The 17,885-nt window shown below is 41.7% G+C and overlaps 1 protein-coding gene across 1 annotated transcript; it reads left to right on the forward strand.

Moving 5' to 3' along the window:
* The first annotated feature begins 1,826 nt into the window (after positions 1-1,826).
* LOC106570007 (protein shisa-7) lies at positions 1,827-17,187 on the forward strand. The gene is made up of 5 exons (XM_082961129.1): positions 1,827-2,120; positions 4,672-8,487; positions 8,783-8,937; positions 12,012-12,212; positions 12,742-17,187. Exons 2-5 carry the CDS (start codon positions 7,745-7,747, stop codon positions 13,620-13,622), a joined length of 1,980 nt encoding a protein of 659 aa, XP_082817255.1. The 5' UTR covers positions 1,827-2,120; positions 4,672-7,744; the 3' UTR covers positions 13,623-17,187.
* The last annotated feature ends 698 nt before the right edge of the window (positions 17,188-17,885 follow it).

The raw sequence follows: 17,885 nt of genomic DNA on the forward strand, positions 1-17,885 counted from the left end.
TAGCGATGGTGACGATACTTCTCTTTTGCCCTCAAGACGTGGAATGGAGGAAGTGACGCAAGTGGCAAGGAAAGGTTCCTTATGCCTTAACTCTCTCCCATGTCACATCTGGGAGCTTGCTGTTAGCTCTCTGTCTCCATGTGACCTAGATTTGGTCCTTTAATACTAATTTGTTCAATGGTTCATATACTGTATACATCCATATGCTTTGTAGTTACGCCCCAATGGTTCATATATTGTATACATCCATATGCTTTGTAGTTACGCCCCAAAAGATGCATTCTGTATGTTGTATTACTGTGAAATACTTTGAACTGTCACTATTGCAGTCTAATAAAAGAAAAATGACATTCCGCAGAAATAGCCCAATCATATGAGCCCTTGGGGGACGTTGGGTCAGGAGGGGGCGGGTTCAAAGCCTGACCCAAAGCCTGAAATGAGTAATAAGTCAGCCATTACTAACTTCCATTACAGTACGCTTTCGACCAACATACTCTGTATTCCAGTATCATTTTGGCATAGCCACCAACAGGCTCTTGTAACGCCATCAAGGACTAGCCAAACATGTCTCTTTATTTGAATCTAAGAGTAATACTACTAAACAACATGTTGTAACACATTGCCCGAAGTCTACACATTGTCATTGTGAGGTGCAGTCACTCAACACTAACACCCTGTCAGCTTCATATGGGTGGGCTTGCCCATTGACTGTGTAGATACCCCTGAGAATTCTCCATTTCCTGTTCAGGTGGGAAGCATTTCCTGTGGCTGGTTCACAGGGGTTCTCATTTAGCCTATCCTCAAATGGCTTTTATGGAGTGAAAAGTGAGTCTCTGGACATTTCAATCAGATGCAATTTGCTAAGCTTTCTGTCAGCAATTACCTTTGTTGTTAAAATGACTATTTCCATATTTGTTAGCCTTTTGGAGACAGTATTGATTATGTGTTTGGTTAATTCATTGATATATTGACGTTCAGAGTAATCACTGGTGAGAAGTGGTGATTTGGACAGTTGACTAACCCTGGCTCAAAGAGCCACCATGTGCCATGTTATAGAAGACCATCTGTGTGGCCCCAGACACCATGCAGTCCTGCTCCTGTTCTGGTACAATGACTGATATAGCTGTCTCTGTCACATAATAATGCTTTCCCCAATGGTGGACTTTATGGGAGCCTTTGATGCATATTATTTTCTAATCGTCTCTGTTCGGTTCTATTTTAAGTAGCCTACAGGGTACTGTCATTTATGTCAACTGAGGAAGGCATGCCTGAGAGATTTTGGAAACAGTTTGTGTGACAATTTGAAGTTAGTGAATGGGGCAATGACTCGGGAAGAAGGAAACAAGCATTTACTAATTTCCATCAAATTAATAATTAGCTGAAATACAGGGACACGGTTGTCAAGGAAACTAATGTCACTGCATTATCATAGACTCTTCCCTCTCATCTATTCCCCAATAAACACTGTAAAGCAGTGTAATTTCCCCCCCATCACCCTGCTAGTGTTTTAGGAGTTAAACATTCCATTGTTAATTGCAATGAGCTTTGTTCGGCACATTGAATAGACAAATTGGCCCTTTTGAAGGTGTCTGAGTGTTCGCTCTTGTTGCATGCGTTTAAACTATTCCATTCCATCCCCGGTTGTAAACCAATGGTTCTTGGAGAAAAATATCTCATTGGGAATAAAGTGTGTCACCGATTGGTAGATACTTTTGCCCACTTAACAAATGGAAACGTAGACAAATACCATATTGGCCAATCAATGAATGAATACCTAGTGTGGCGGACCTTTGTGAAAGCAATCACTTTTTGCGAATTTCATCAACGCGGTAGAATCTATTTAGCAAAGGGGGAGCGCATTGAGGATTATAGTCACCGCTAAAAGGAAATTGCCATATGTGATGGTGTAAATTATAGCAGAAAATATATTTTCCGACGCGCGCCCTCTCGTTTTTTTTTAAATGATCGTGGCATTTTATATGTCTATTCAGAGAAAAATGTCTTTCGAGACCAATTAATGTCATCCTCACCTGGAATTACAATGAGAATGTAGGCATGGTCAATTATTTTCCGGGAATCACAAAGATCCAACGTTGGTGAATGGACAACTAAGACAACCGGTAAAGCTATCTTTTGAACACTTTTTAAGAACAAAATCTGATTCATTTTCTCCTCTTTGCATAACTTCAAAGCTTGAAACGGATATCCACAACCTCATTCGACTGGATAGATTAACATGATTCTCGCAATTTAGGATGGAAGTAAATTATTAATTGAGTGCAGATTTTCTCCTATTCCTAAAACAATTATTTTGACCATAAGACATACAATTTGGGTGTAATTTGAAAGAGACGAGCGCATACGCCTGTGAACTCCAATCTATGCGCTTTTATTGTGATGCAGCATAGTGCAGGGCCATTTTTGATCAATGCATATATGCATTATTTTATTGGCATCAATCTGCAACAATTGATGTGCGGCAATATTTGTTCCTAGTTTCATTTCAAATAAACATGGTGACGGGTCTGACGGCCGCATCTAAATAAGGATCATCATCGTATTGCCATTCTGATAGGTAAGACGTTCCTTCATTTTGTTTCTGTTTAGTGCTGCAACATTGCCCAATGAAACGTGCACGTGAACAAGTATCGCTCTTTGCGCCTCGACCACCATAACATACCCTCCCATTTTGTGTCTGTCTTGTCCGTTTCCCCCCATAAATTAAGTCCCCTAGCATCAATGGAAAATGGAAGTGTGTGAATTGGCCTATACCACACTATACCACAACGCCACATGAATGCACATTTCGACACACCAACCGTGCTATAATGTTCATGGTCGCTCATGTGCAGAAGCCTGAATGGATATGCTTTGACAACATTGTCACATAGTCACCTGTTTGCTGCCCAAAACCTCAGCTGTGGGAGTCTTGTCCATATATAATCTCCCACAAATAGTCTGTAGACAAAGCTCAATGAATGCTTCATGATATGGCACATTGAGACACAGCCACAATAGTTCAATAATTGTGCAGTTATACTATATTATGGCATTTCCCAGTATTAAAGGTAATTATCGTTCACTATCAAGGGAGTCAGTAATAGGTCTACGGTAATTACGTTGCTTCCATAATTCAGGATGTCTTGTCTTAGGAGGCCTATGAATGCTGACACCTAATTACAAAGGCTCACTGTCCTAGTGCACTGCCTTAAGAACCAGCATGCTTCAGTTCAGAGAAAGACAGGGAGAATAGGTAGGCTGAGGGATGGATGGAGCAGTGAGGTGGACAAACATCTGACACTGAGCATCATGGGAGGAGGAGGGCGAGAAAGATGGAGAGATCTTTGGTAAAGGAGAAGAGGTGAAGCAAAGCCCATTTGTACAACGAATTGCATTGATAAGACAATAGACGTGTATATATGTATATAGAGAGCACAGTGGAGGACAGTGTTGCTCATTCACTTTCTTTCCCTCTCTCGTTCACTGCTGCAGTGCTATTCTGAGAGAGCCTGCTCCAGCCCACTCACTGGCAGAGAGAGAGAGAGCGGGAGGGAGGGAGGGAAGTGGGAGCGAGGGGGGTCAGTGTAGTGCTAACACGCTGTGTGTCAGCGTTTACACTGTCTCTTTAAGACCTGTGCTCGGCAGGGCCAGGCATCAGCAGATGCTCAGGCAGCATATATGTTGGGAATGCTCTGTTCCATATGCACCCGAACAGACTCATAAACATCTCACCATTTGTGGCCAGGCCGAGACGTGTGTCTGTCGAAACGATGTGTTTGCCTAGAAAGCTTCACATTCGAGGAGATCAGCTGTCGTCAGTAGCTTCTTAATTGCTGCATCAAGGAGACATAATGGAAATGGACCCCAGGGCAGTCACTGATTTGAAAGGCACCCTTAACTTTCCAGCACAAGAGACTCCACTTTTAGGGCCCCAACCCAGCATTGCTCCCTGTTTTCCTCTTCTCATCTCGACAGGATACTCCCATTCAGGGCACCCCCCCACTCTGCTCACATCTGTGGCTTCTCCGCTCCTTTCTCTCCTCTCGAGGCCTAGTCTTTACCATGAAACCTAATCTTCTCCCCTGACACTCGTCTCTCGGTGTCAGTACTAGTCACATGGTGTCTCTCATCATCATCTCCCACCTAGCTGTTTTTGTTGAAGTCAAAACATGTCTATTCTCTCAAAGTTGATGTTAATGTAGTGTGATCTCACAGGTCCTTATCTAACGAAGGAATGTATGAGACGATGGTTCTCAGGAGTCTATGACTGGGATATTCAAGGTCTGGTGTGAAAGGATGAGCTTTTCCGAATCGTATTCTGTTACAGATTTGCTGACAGTATGATGATTAGAATAAATTCAATTGTTGGTTTTAAATTAACGCAATAATGCAACATGCATTGTCATTTTTACAACATGGATATCACGTAATCTAAAATATGAATCGATTTAGCCAAACAGAGTGAATGTTAGTACTTGCTAATTACTGCTTATTTCAGTTATTAGCCAACTGTTTATGTAGGAGTAATCATGTATGCTTGTTCAATATTGGTATTACCAGTGCTTTTGTATGTCTTGTACCTAACTCTCCTAGAATAGAAACATTTTGGCTAAACTGTGGACTAAGAAAATGTTATCCATTGATCAGCTTGCTCTCTTCTTCTTATTGCAGTGTCAATTGAGAAATAAAGAAATAAAGAAGTCGAAGAAATTTGAAAAGGGCAAAGAACAAAAATAACCTCAAACCTGGATTACATCATCATCACTCTTGGCCAGGTGGAACAACTAGGGGGATGTTCTACCCTGTCTTGGCCAGGTGGAACAACTAGGGGGATGTTCTACCCTGTTTTTGATCCAGAGGGTGTTTGCTAATTACAACGGCCTTTCTACATCCCTTTTTTTCGTTTTCTTTCTTTTTGGGGGGGATTTTGGACCTTCATTTGCACAGACTGTTTTTCTTTGTTCCCTGTTTTGTTTTCAAGAGAGACCAAAACCAGTGCCAAACGAACTGCGCCAAGAAAAAAGCAAAATATCGACAACAACAAAGCTATCAAAAAGTCACATTTTTCATTCATACCTGATTCAATATCAAAATACACATTTTTAATTAGTCTCCCTAACACATAAAATAGACATTTCAGATCCCTATTACATCAAAATAGCATTGAAGCTCATAGCATACATAAATGCAAAACATATGAATGAAAAAGTAGTTAGAACCACATTGTGGAGAGTTAGCCTAATGCCTGCAGAGAGGTGTTAAACGCACATTCCTTTTCCGACGTCAGTGTTAAAAAAAAAGAATCTGCTCCTATAATCTTTCAGATTTGGATGAATAGTGCATTACTGGTTCAAAGTGCTTTATAACCAAATCTTTAATGGATGGCCTGCATTTGTTTGTAGTGCGTTAGCTGGAACATGGTAAGCAGTGGTAACTTAGAAATTTACTCGGGCTGTGACAGCTCGGCCCCAGAGCGATCAATCGAACTGGGCTTTGACTGACTGATGGGCAACACAAGTCACATATAACAAGATAAATTGACCTTGCTGCTATTTTGTCGCTCCTTTGCTTATCCATCGCTCCTCGATTTTTTTTTACTTATTTTCTGTCAGAATCTCTCCAGCATTCTCCCATACAGCGCATGTAGGCACGCCACATTAAACAATTTGAAAAGCCCCCCTTTTCCTTTTAACCCGAATGATATTCAAACCCTTGTGTTCTCTTTTCTCAAAACATGCAACACAGCCCCTGAGTGTATTCATGTTGTCTGTCAAAAGAGATAAACTTGAACACTTACTAAAGAAACAATTAAGCCATATTATACCTGCCATACTATGACTAAACATTTTGAACTATCATCTCACTATGTTTAATATTTCTTTGTACTGACCACATCTCATATATTGACTTTCAACTATGATACATTCAGGGATACAGTGAAGAGATTATATGATACTAGGATACCATTTCCATTTTATTTATAAGAAAATAGCTTATAAAGCTATTCACATTAGATTGTTCTACGTTTCTTTCTTAGGTCACAATTACTATGTGTCTGTAGTCATCAGCCCAGGTTAGGTTAGGCTGGAAAGTGACCATTTCATAGTGTACGTTTCCTCCACATATTCTGCATTGAACGAATGAATCCAGACATTTTCATGTCTGTTCTGTGGGCAGAGCCGCGCTGTCCTGCCAGAACCGGGCCCAAGCCCACCTTCGTTCTATTCTGTTGGGCCGAGTTAAACTCAGAGCAGAGACACTCACGCAAGGGGATCAAACGCACATAGATCCTTAGCCCCATTTCGTCTCTCCTTCCCTTTCTCACATTTTCCTAATTCATCAAACAATTGTTGTACGATCTCCGGCTGCCTTTATTCATTTTGTCCATCACTCACTGTGTTATATCTTAGTTTTCCTTTTCTCACTAAGTTAGGTGTGAATTGTGTGGTCCCAGTCTGTCTCAACTATATATGCTGCTTGGTACAATTCTGCAGTACCCACTTTCACCGGACCTCCTGACAGGCCTTAGTGATTGGTCCTTGTCTCATAGTGCAAAACTTGTAGACTTTCAACCGCTGTATTTGAGTCCGAATTAAGAATCTCAAATCTCTCTGAATAATATTTCCTCAATTAACCACCCAACCTCTATTTCCTTTCCCTAAATATTCTAAGAGTTTATTTGTGAACAAATATAAAGTTCAGTGCAGAAGAAATTTCCCTAGCAAGCTAATACTGTTAATAAACAGTGCCAGATCTGTTCAAGCACATTTATTGATATGATGAATTACAGACACCTAAAGCTGCCAGCAAAATGTTTACAATTCACGCAAAGAGCTAGAAATGGATTTTGACTAAAGTGTCACAGAAAGGTTTGTGGGTCAAATACCTACAACAGATAACTGATGTGCCAATTCCAGTGATAATACGATTAAGCGTAGGTGAAAAGTACTCAAATAAAGGTTACATGCAACGCTAATGTTTACAGAGTACACCTTCCCTTCAAAGAGGATTCGTTAGCTACATTATTCATAACTTTGTACCATAGGTCAGGTGAGTTCAAAAGACTCAGAAGGGTTTGAAACGTTTACACATTGATTTTGTTTACAAGACAATACTGCCTATCACAAAGAAAGACTTGCCATTTTAGTGAGGTCTGCACAGTAGAGACCACACAATTATCAAGAAACTCCAATCATTTTTCTTACCATTCCATAAAACAACACTTGGTTGACTGGTGTTTACAATCTATACATTTTCTAGCATCCTTATAATTCTGTTTTGTTTTTGTGTGCTAAGTTGAAGTTGTCGAGACAAACTTCAAATAGTCCTTTCACAAGTATAGCCATAATATAGGCCTAAAAAAACATAGAAACATAGAAATATATAACCTCAGAGTTTACATAAGCTGCTTACGAACAATAATAGATTTGTATTGAGAGCTTGAGAGATATGTTTACATAAATACATACCACACATATTGCTTGAACAAACAAAATAATCACTCAACTAAGTGAAAACCTCCACATTATTGTATGTAATGTACATGGAAGCACTAACAAAGGATTAGTTTACCGTATTTAAGTTGAAACCTTGAGTGTAAGCTTTTAATATTTTTACACTTAACACGTAAGTGAAATTCAAAGAAGAAAGGAGAGGAGAACACTATCCCTCTTGGAGGAGGACCTTCATATTTGAACTCTTGACGGGCCTTTTATTTTTTGAATTGGCTCAGAAACGCTGAAAAATGAGTCCTAGAACCTATAAAAAGATGTTCAGCACCTCCCTCATATTTTTCCTTGTGTCCGGCCTCGTCCTTTCCGCCGTGACCATCACCACAGAGCGCCGCTCATCCAACGGCGGCCCCAGCGGCACCACCCTGTTCCTCCTCACCGGTTTTGGGAACAAACCGATGCCGCCGCCCCCGGGGGGGCCAAAGGTGGCGCCTAAAGCGGCTGAAATGGAGGACGCTCAGGACAGTGAGCCGAAAGTACCTGAAACGCTCCCAAAGCCCCTCCCCCAAATCAAGCTCCCTCAGAACATGACGGCAGCTGACGCCCTCAAACCTCCGCTGGGGGCCGCCCAGGTAGCGCCACCTCCCCGGCGCCTGGTGGATGTGGACGTGTGCCGGGCCTACTACGACGTCATGGGCCAGTTGGACAACACTTTCAACTGCTCCAAGGGGACCTACATCTACTGCTGCGGCACCTGCCACTACCGCTACTGTTGTGACCACCAGCGTAGCCGCCTGGACCAGGAGTCATGTAAAAACTACATCTCGCCCGGGTGGCTCGACACACCGCAGACGAACCCCCCGCTGTCGGGGAACCGGGGTGACCCAGACTCAGAGCAGCTGCAGCAGCAGAGCAACAGCACGGCGTACGTGATTGGCGGGGTGATCTCCTTTACCCTAGTGGTGGCAGTGGGCGTCAAGGTGGCCTTCCACAAGATATCCCGACGACCCCGGAACAGAGACATCAACATGCCCAGGTGAGAAAAGAATGGAGAAGTGTCTCTGAATAGAAGATCAGTAAGGAGTGTCTGAAAATGACCTTATGGGTGTACGTGGATCTGTCAGTGGGCTGTAGTCTTAAATTCAGCACATTACTGAGTTTCACTAAGGTCACAAGCCACAGACCAAAGGGGTGATGCAACTGAACCACAATCAATGAACAAGTAACACATTTACATTGGATACTACATTATTATATATTTTCTATTCTACTCTCTCGCCCTTGTCTATGATTTTTCATTCCCCTCCTGTCTTCTCTCCTTTTTCTCCCAGAGCCCTGGTGGACATCCTACGGAGCCAGGCCAGCCCAGTCCAACAGGGGGAGAGGAACAACAGCACCGTCCTTACCACCGCCACCACCGGCGACATCCTCGGTCGTCCCCCCAAGAACCTCTACACCCCGGTGCTCCAGAGCAAAGACAACCGCAGTGAGTGACGCCATAGAAAGCATGGGACAATAACAACACTGTGATGACAATGTTATAACACTGTTAGTATAATAACACTCTTATAACACTGCTATTACGTTGAAATACAGTACTAGCCTGTTTTCAGATATATGAACCATTACAGTGATGATGGTGGACAGCGGTGGTGGATGCAATAGCCTAGTAATGCTGACTGTATGGGGTCACGTTCGACATACTCTCACTCTTAAACACGCTCATGTAATCCCACAGCACACACACCACCACACACGCATACGAGTGGCAGTACCATCAGTGTTCGCTGTGCTCTCTTGCAGTTGGCAACTTGCACCACAATTTTATCCAGGTGTCTGGTTCCAGTCCCAAACACTCGGCCACTATGTCTAAGCCGAACTAGCTAACACAGCCGGCGGGTGTGTGAGTTGGCCTCATGAAACGTCTGTCTGGTGTTATATATGTACCATTGGGTGTGTTTCCTTAACACAGTCGCTGTTTTCATAACACAGTCGCCGTTTCACTACTCCCACTCATTCTGTGTGTCACCCTCGTGAGTGTCTCAGCATGCACTATGTACTGTATCCGTTTGTATTGTAAGCGTGCTTACGTACACTGTGGGCCTTGGCTTGAGTGAAGTCAGTGTGCTACTGCACTTACCGAAGCCTGCGCGTGTTACTCCACAGTGGTCAATGTCTCCCGTGTGCTCGCTCAGTGGTTATAAAGACATTATTGTACACGGTCAATGACCAAAGTGTCAGACAATCATCTTGGCTTGTTTTATATATTAGCTCAAGGGACCTTTGTAATAGTCATCCTAGAATTACTTGAAAATGTACAAATGACAAATTGGCAGCAATTCTTTAAGACTAATCATTTGTGAGGAACTGGCACGTTTCGTCAATTGTATATGTACCGTTAAATGTAAGGCCATTTTAAATGTACTTATACATGTTGGCCCATTATTAATGTAGCTACCTACCTTATGTGTGTTAGGTCCTTGTAAATGTACTCATATATACAGTGCCTTCGGAAAGTATTCAAATCCCTTGACTTTTTCCACATTTTGCTACGTTACAGCATTATTCTAAAATTGATTAAATTAAAATAAAAAATCCTCAGCAATCTACACACAATACCCCATAATGACAAAGTGAAAACAGGTTGAGAAATTTTAGCTAATTTATTTCTTATAAAAAATAGACATACCTTATTTACATAAGTATTCAGACCCTTTGCAATGAGACTCGAAATTGAGCTCAGGTACATCCTGTTTCCATTGATTGGAGTCCACTTGTGGTAAATTCAATTGATTGGACATGATTTGGAAAGACACACACCTGTCTATATAAGGTCTCATAGTTGACAGTGCATGTCAGAGCAAAAACCAATCCATGAGGATGAAGGAATTCTCCATAGAGCTCTGAGACAGGATTGTGTTGAGGCACAGATCTGGGGAAGGGTACTAAAACATTTCTGCAGCATTGAAGGTCCCCAAGAACACAGTGGCCTCCATAATTCTTAAATGGAAGAAGTTTGGAACCACCAAGACTCTTCCTAGAGCTGGCCGCCCGGCCAAACTGAGCAATCAGGGGAGAAGGGCCTTGGTCAGGGAGGTGACCAAGAACCCGATGGTCACTCTGACAGAGCTCTAGAGTTCCTCTGTGGAGATGGGAGAACCTTCCAGAAGGACAACCATCTCTGGGGCACTCCACCAATCAGGCCTTTTAAATCATGTCCATTCAATTCAATTTACCACAAGTGGACTCCAATCAAGTTGTAGAAACATCTCAAGGATGATCAATGGAAACAGGATGCACCTGAGCTCAACTTCGAGTCTCATAGCAAAGGGTCTGAATACTTATGTAAATAAGGTATTTCTGTTGTTTTTGTTCTTCATTAATATCAACGATTTCTAAAAACCTGTTTTTGCTTTGACATTATGGCATATTGTGTGTAGATTGCTGAGGAGTTTATTTTATATATTTTAGAACAAGGCTGTAACGTAACATAATAGGGAAAAAGTCAAAGGGTCTGAATACCTTCCGAAGGAACTGTATGTTAGGTCCTTAACTAATGTACTCATATATATTATGTTAACATGTCAATCTAAATGTAGCCCTATATACTGTATGTTAGGTCCTTAACTAATGTACTCATATATATTATGTTAACATGTCAATCTAAATGTAGCCCTATATACTGTATGTGTTAGGTCCTTAACTAATGTACTCATATATATTATGTTAACATGTCATTCCAAATGTAGCCCTATATACTGTATGTTAGGTCCTTAACTAATGTACTCATATATATTATGTTAACATGTCAATCTAAATGTAGCCCTATATACTGTATGTGTTAGGTCCTTAACTAATGTACTCATATATATTATGTTAACATGTCATTCCAAATGTAGCCCTATATACTGTATGTTAGGTCCTTAACTAATGTACTCATATATATTATGTTAACATGTCATTCTAAATGTAGCCCTATATACTGTATGTTAGGTCCTTAATTAATGTCCTCATATTATGTTAACATGTCATTCTAAATGTAGCCCTATATACTGTATGTGTTAGGTCCTTAATTAATGTCCTCATATTATGTTAACATGTCATTCTAAATGTAGCCCTATATACTGTATGTGTTAGGTCCTTAATTAATGTCCTCATATATATTATGTTAACATGTCATTCTAAATGTAGCCCTATATACTGTATGTGTTAGGTCCTTAATTAATGTCCTCATATTATGTTAACATGTCATTCTAAATGTAGCCCTATATACTGTATGTGTTAGGTCCCTGGTTAATGTACTCATAAATATTATGTTAACATGTCAATCTAAATGTAGCCCTATATACTGTATGTGTTAGGTCCTTAATTAATGTACTCATATATATTATGTTAACATGTCATTCTAAATGTAGCCCTATATACTGTATGTGTTAGGTCCCTGGTTAATGTACTCATAAATATTATGTTAACATGTCAATCTAAATGTAGCCCTATATACTGTATGTGTTAGGTCCCTGGTTAATGCTCCCCTATGTCTTCCTCCTCTTCCTCTTCCAGAGCGCGTGCCCCGCATGAACAACGCCCAGCTAGCCTCCACGGGGACCCTCCTCACCAGCAAGCACAACAACAGCTCCGGCCTGCACTTGCACCCACAGCCCCCTTTCTCGCACTCCTTCCACAACCTGGCCCAGCTACCCCCCTCCTACGAGGCGGCCATGAAACCTGAGATCAACCGCTACAGCTCCCTGAAGAAGCTCGGTGAGGAGGGGGGCGATGGGGGAGGGGCAGTGGGGCGGGGGCCGGAGAGAGAGCTGGATGTCTGGATGGAAGGCGACTGGAGGCGGTGGCTAGAGAGAGCTCCAGAGATGTGTGTGTGTGTGTGTGTGTGTGGAAGAAAGCAGAACAGGCGAGAGAGGCAGCAGCCGATGATGTGCATCAGATGCATTACCTTTTGATGTGCCTTAATGTAGGCTGCTATAGTCTATAGAAAGGGCGTCGATAAAGGCTTGTTTGTCTCGAATGGGTGCCCCTGAAAGCTAGATTATATGGAGGATGTATTGGGGGATTGTAACGGTTGCCTAAAGGTCACATTTAAATTGGCTCTCAGGGAGCTCAGTCTAAGGAAAGTCTTTAAAGAGGAAGGGGTTCTAAGGGAGAGAAATGTTGAACACTTTGTTTCACCTTATAATTAATGAATTTCACTAACTGCCATTTCAACATTTCTTTCTTCCATCCTTCCTCTTTGTTTTTTTTTTACTCAACCCCCCCTCCCCCTCCCAAAAAATAGAGAAGGATCTGGACGACTACTCTGGCTACTACACATCAAAGCGACGGCCTAACAACGCCCCTCCGTCATTCCACTCCTCCCAGCACCACCTCCACTGGGGCGGTGACTACACCCTCGGAGCCAGGGGCACCCTCCCCTTCCACTCCTCCCGGCCACGGATTCACGTGCCCACATCCACCCCCAACCCCTACCCTCTGCCAGCCCAGTCGTTGGGGTACCAGCCTGCCTTCGACAAGCCCCCGCGGAGGGTCATGTCCCAGGACCAGCTCCTGGCGCTTGGTGAGGGCAACACCCTCTCCAGACTCTCCAAGAACCAGCAGCATCAGTACTACAAGGCTATGACCACCAGCAAGAGCTCCACCTCACAGACGCTTCGCAAGTCCCACGAGAGACTCCTAGTCTCTCCCGACCGTCTGGAGGAGAGGATGGTGGGCATGGGCATGCCAGGGTTGGGCGGTATGGTGGGTATGGGGGGCATGGGTGACTTTGGGGGGATGGGGGTTCCGACCATGGGATGCCTCAGCCACAAAGCCCAATCACAGCAGAACGTCTGCGTCACACCCTCGCTGGACCGACATCACATGATCAAGATGAACTCCCACCCCACATCGGGCCACGAACTGGAGATGAGCGTGGTGGGCCATCCGGCAGGAAGCTGGGGGGACCCTCATGGGCACGGATCAGGGGCCGGGGTAGGACCAGGGAGCGGTGCGGGGACCATCGGGGGCCACAATGCACGGAGGATGGCATTCGCCACCAAGAGGCAGAACACCATAGAACAGCTCCAATACATCCCTGGGGGAGGAGGAGGAGGAGGAGGAGGGGGAGGGGGAGGGGGCCAGACATTGAGAACGGCTAGTAAGAACGAGGTGACCGTGTGAGAGAGTAGAGACAACGTAGAAGGAGTGATGAAGGTCGCGTTGAGAATGTTCGAGCTGAAAGTGTTCACACAGAAAGAAGAGAAGAAGGAAAGGTCAATTGGGGGCATGATGGAGAGAAAGGTGAATAGAAGGAGAAACAAGAAGAGAGACATGGGCAAGCTGATGAGAGAGAGAAGGATAGTGCGTCCCATCAACCGCCTCAGATGAGTGTGTTGAAGGCCAGAGAAGGAAAGACGTGAGAGAAGAGTGGATGCCATTGTTACCTGTTGCTAGGAAACACAGAAAAGGGCAATGATAGAAAGAACCATTGAGAAAAATTGAATTATTAGAGAGAATTTTGAATGAAGCCCATTGATTTGATTCTTGGGAAAGAGAATATTCAGCCATATTGTTGAGGAGGGAGAAAGAATAAGGGCCATGTATAGAGCAAAAAATGAACAATTTCAAAAAGTTTTTTGTGCAAATGAAAAAGGATCCTAGGACATGATGACTTTTACTTGTGGATCCTGCTTGGGTCAAAATTATTAAATGGTTATTGAGTTTCTTGTCGTGAAGCCTCTAGCTGCTCTGACAGAGAACAAACCTGTCTTTGAATCTGAACAGACACAGATGTCAATGGAGTACAGAACAATGTGATGTTTGTTTGACTTTTGTAAAAAAATACAAGACTGTAAATTGTTTCGTTTTTTGTAAAAGAATAAAGCCCCGTTGGACAGTATGTATATTCTGTGTGTATATGCTATAGCCTGATGACTGAATGACAGTATGTATATTCTGTGTGTATATGCTATAGCCTGATGACTGAATGGCTGACACTTAGTGGACATTTGAGTCGCCAATCGTCACTTTCCTCATTTTTGATTGGAAGACTTGAAAATAGACAGATTTGGAGTACTGTTGCTAGATACCACAATCTAACACTACAGCCATAACTTAGTCTGCAGACATTTTGTATAAGGTCATGTATAAGTTAATCTCTTGATTATGGCTGGATTTTCTCAGTTATTATTATAATGATTTGACACAAACATCACTTTGCTGAATCACCTTTGCACCCTCGCCTGATTGGCTGGCTGGTTGATGTGACGGCTGTCACTCCCAAAGAGACATACGTCACTCATGAGCATTTCCACGACAATGGTCCGACCCTTCACAGCTCTGAGGTCAGTTTCCAAACTGTGGAGCTGATTCCAGTTACATTTATAGTCACACAGAAATTCTTTGACACTGTTATTCAACATACAATGTCAGTCATTGTTTTTAAGGAGATAAAGACCACCTGAAAGAAAAAAAGATGACAAAACTGTTGACCACATAAGATGAGAATGAAAGCTCAGTGAAGTTGTGTTAAATTCGAGGGACACTGCCATACAGAGTGGCTAATGCAAAGGCTTTGTTTAGCCATACTTGCCCATGGGTCTGCCCCTTAAAACAATCCCCAAAACCAGTCAAGCTCCTGCTCCATTGATGATACTTTCAGAGCTGTTTACCACAGATTGTGAGGTAATAAATTGATTTGTCAGTAGTTAATATACACTACTCACAGTCTTCTCTGAATTCCACATATTATTACTGTTTCTAAAACTCCAGCTGTTCACAATATTTGGAGACAGGTTGGAAAGGTGGAACAGGGAACAATGGACGCTTAACACCAAGGGCTATTCTGAAAACTCTTTGTGTGTTTGTGGTCTGTACTTTGTTGGCTTTTTAATTTGTCTGTGTCAATATTGGAGACAGTTTGTGCAACACTGCAGAAATTCCAGACACATTTTGTAAGTGTGAAGAAAACAGTCAATTCTGCAAAGCTACTTTGTGCCCTTGTGAGGTTGACATTGAGTGTGACAAAAAGCCAATCATACCATAGTTTTTTTTTACATTGCAGGGGTGGAGGTGGACATGTCATATTCTTGTACATTTGCAAAAGTAACATTTTTATTTTTGTGTGTGTTTCACAGTTATCTGGTTATAAGATGGAAGATGTGGTTGTTACTGTCCATTTTTAAAAGGGTTGGTCTCTCCACTTTGATTGAAAGGATAAGGAGACCATTGTATTTACTTCAAATCTTTGCATAGTATTTCGGCTCTCCCCTTTAACTGTGAATGGATAAAGACAAAAATTGATTGATGGAACTTTCAGACAACGTTTTTAAAACTATGATATGTGTTTGTGTGTTTATAGTCATGATTATGTTTACAATAGATTTACTCGTATTATTATTATCAACATGATTATTAGTTACCCCTATTGATTTTTTTTATTCTCTGTGAAGTTCAATGTTTCCTGGATTTTGAATATTGAACTTCCTAGTGGATATTAACCTTTGTATTCTTGACGGAAAAAACCCCAGATGCAATCAAAGTAAAAAGACAAACCCGCATGAAGATGTCAAAGCCAGTGTTGATGATGTCATAGTGCTGACTTATGATGTCATGGCGTGTATGTCTAATGTACATACATTTATGTAATGTACATGCGTCTGTATTTGCTGTGTGTGTAAATGGAATATTACAAGTAAGACAATTGTGTTTTTCAAAAAATCCACAAACTATTTAAAACCCAAGGCTATGATCTTATTATTCATATTGGCTTTTTGGATTCAAAAGCCTAATATCACAAAGGACATGCATCACAGCTTTCCTTGTTAAGCTACATTCACCAAAGCAAATATAACAAAAAAAATGTTTCTCAAATTTCAAGTTGTAGAGCAAAAGCTATAAAATTACATTGTTAACATTTTTGGTAAAAATTTGTGCATTTCGTTATAAGATTACATTTATGTAACCGGAATGTCACTCTTTTCAAGAACTTTACTCTTTATTGTAAAGAATGGGGATTTTGCTAGAATAGTTTGGAGAATGTATTGTGGCTTGCCTTGTTGTTTGACATGATTTTGGATAACCAGTTATAGGACTAGAATGGCCCAATGATTTTTACAGAGAGGAAATGTCAGATTCCATAACTAGAATCTTGTTAAACCAAAATGAAGAAAGGCTAAATATATTTATGTCACACGAAGATTCAGTTATATTTTCAATGTATGTTTTTATTGTACATTTGGAGGTATACTGATGTTGTGATTATGTTTTAGTTGAGTACGTCCTCATTAATCTGTGTGCCTGTAAATGTACTGTTGATTAATGTGTGCGTGTGCGTGTGCGTGTGCGTGTGTGTGGGTGTGTGTGTGTGTGTGTGTGTGTGTGAGGTAAGAGGGAGGTTGTGGTATAAAATATTTGTTTTTGTGTGTGGCTCGTGGGGCGACAGTTAGTGGCGTGGGGTTTTTTAGATGGAAGGAGGTGTGAGTAAGCACGAGACAGCTTCATTGGCCCCTAATTGTATTGCGGGGTGAGGAGGAGGCGGGGCTGCATTGTATCCCCCAAGTAATTTGGCATACCTCAGAAAAATGTATAGGGATTCATCTAATACATAATCCCCATGTCTGTTTCTAAGAATATTAAGTGAAGCTCTTACAAGCGTGCAACCCTTATTTTGGTTATTGGTCAATTCTCGCATTTGTAGAATCGTACTGTTCAATTGTTAATAACAATAAAAAAATATCCACAATGACTCATTTTTTGTCCACTGGGTTATTGGTGTTGATCAAATCAACACAAGTTATGATTGTGATTGTTCGATTCAAATCACTTTGGCTTTTTGTCTTAAGGTTGAACTGACTGATCAATGATGGATAGGAAACACACAAAGACAGACAGAAGATAGACAGGCAAACCGACAGGCAGATTGTCCCTCCCTTTACCCTTCCTAATCTCTGATCAGATATAAATGAACAGGTGATGCTGCAGCTATGTGGCGGTGCGGAGCCCTGTCTTCACCTGTCCTAAAGTTAGGTCAGCAATTACGGGAGAGAAAATTAATTTTCAAACGTGCAATCTGCTAAATGTACTGCTGTTCAATATAATTTAAATTAATTATATGTATTTATTCTTAAATAATACAATTTATCAAATGCCTCACGAATTGAATAGCCCACAATTGACTTACCCCATCATAACCCAAAATATGTTCGTAACAATGCCTTTGTAAAAAAACAAACATGTATTGCTTAAAAATATGTCGATTTCATGGACTGTAAAAGCTTGCATCCATATCTCCTTGAATTTGACAGTGGTTTCATTTATCCAGCCCCATCCCTCAGCGCTATAGCAAATCAAGTGGCAGGGTTGGATTGTGCCTTTAAAGTATTTAAACTGGCTGTAAATTCTGAAAATGGCCCTATAATTACACTCTACTCGTTTACTTAAAAT

The sequence above is a fragment of the Salmo salar genome, chromosome 14 (assembly GCF_965601325.2).
Source record: "Salmo salar chromosome 14, fSalSal1, whole genome shotgun sequence".
In the NCBI taxonomy this organism is placed as follows: domain Eukaryota; kingdom Metazoa; phylum Chordata; class Actinopteri; order Salmoniformes; family Salmonidae; genus Salmo; species Salmo salar.

Coding starts and splice junctions, on each gene's coding strand:
- LOC106570007 (XM_082961129.1), top strand. CDS start 7,745: ATGAGTCCTAGAACCTATAAAAAGATGTTCAGCACCTCCCTCATATTT. Junction 8,488..8,782: donor AGAGACATCAACATGCCCAG/GTGAGAAAAGAA, acceptor TTTTTCTCCCAG/AGCCCTGGTGGACATCCTAC. Junction 8,938..12,011: donor CCAGAGCAAAGACAACCGCA/GTGAGTGACGCC, acceptor TTCCTCTTCCAG/AGCGCGTGCCCCGCATGAAC.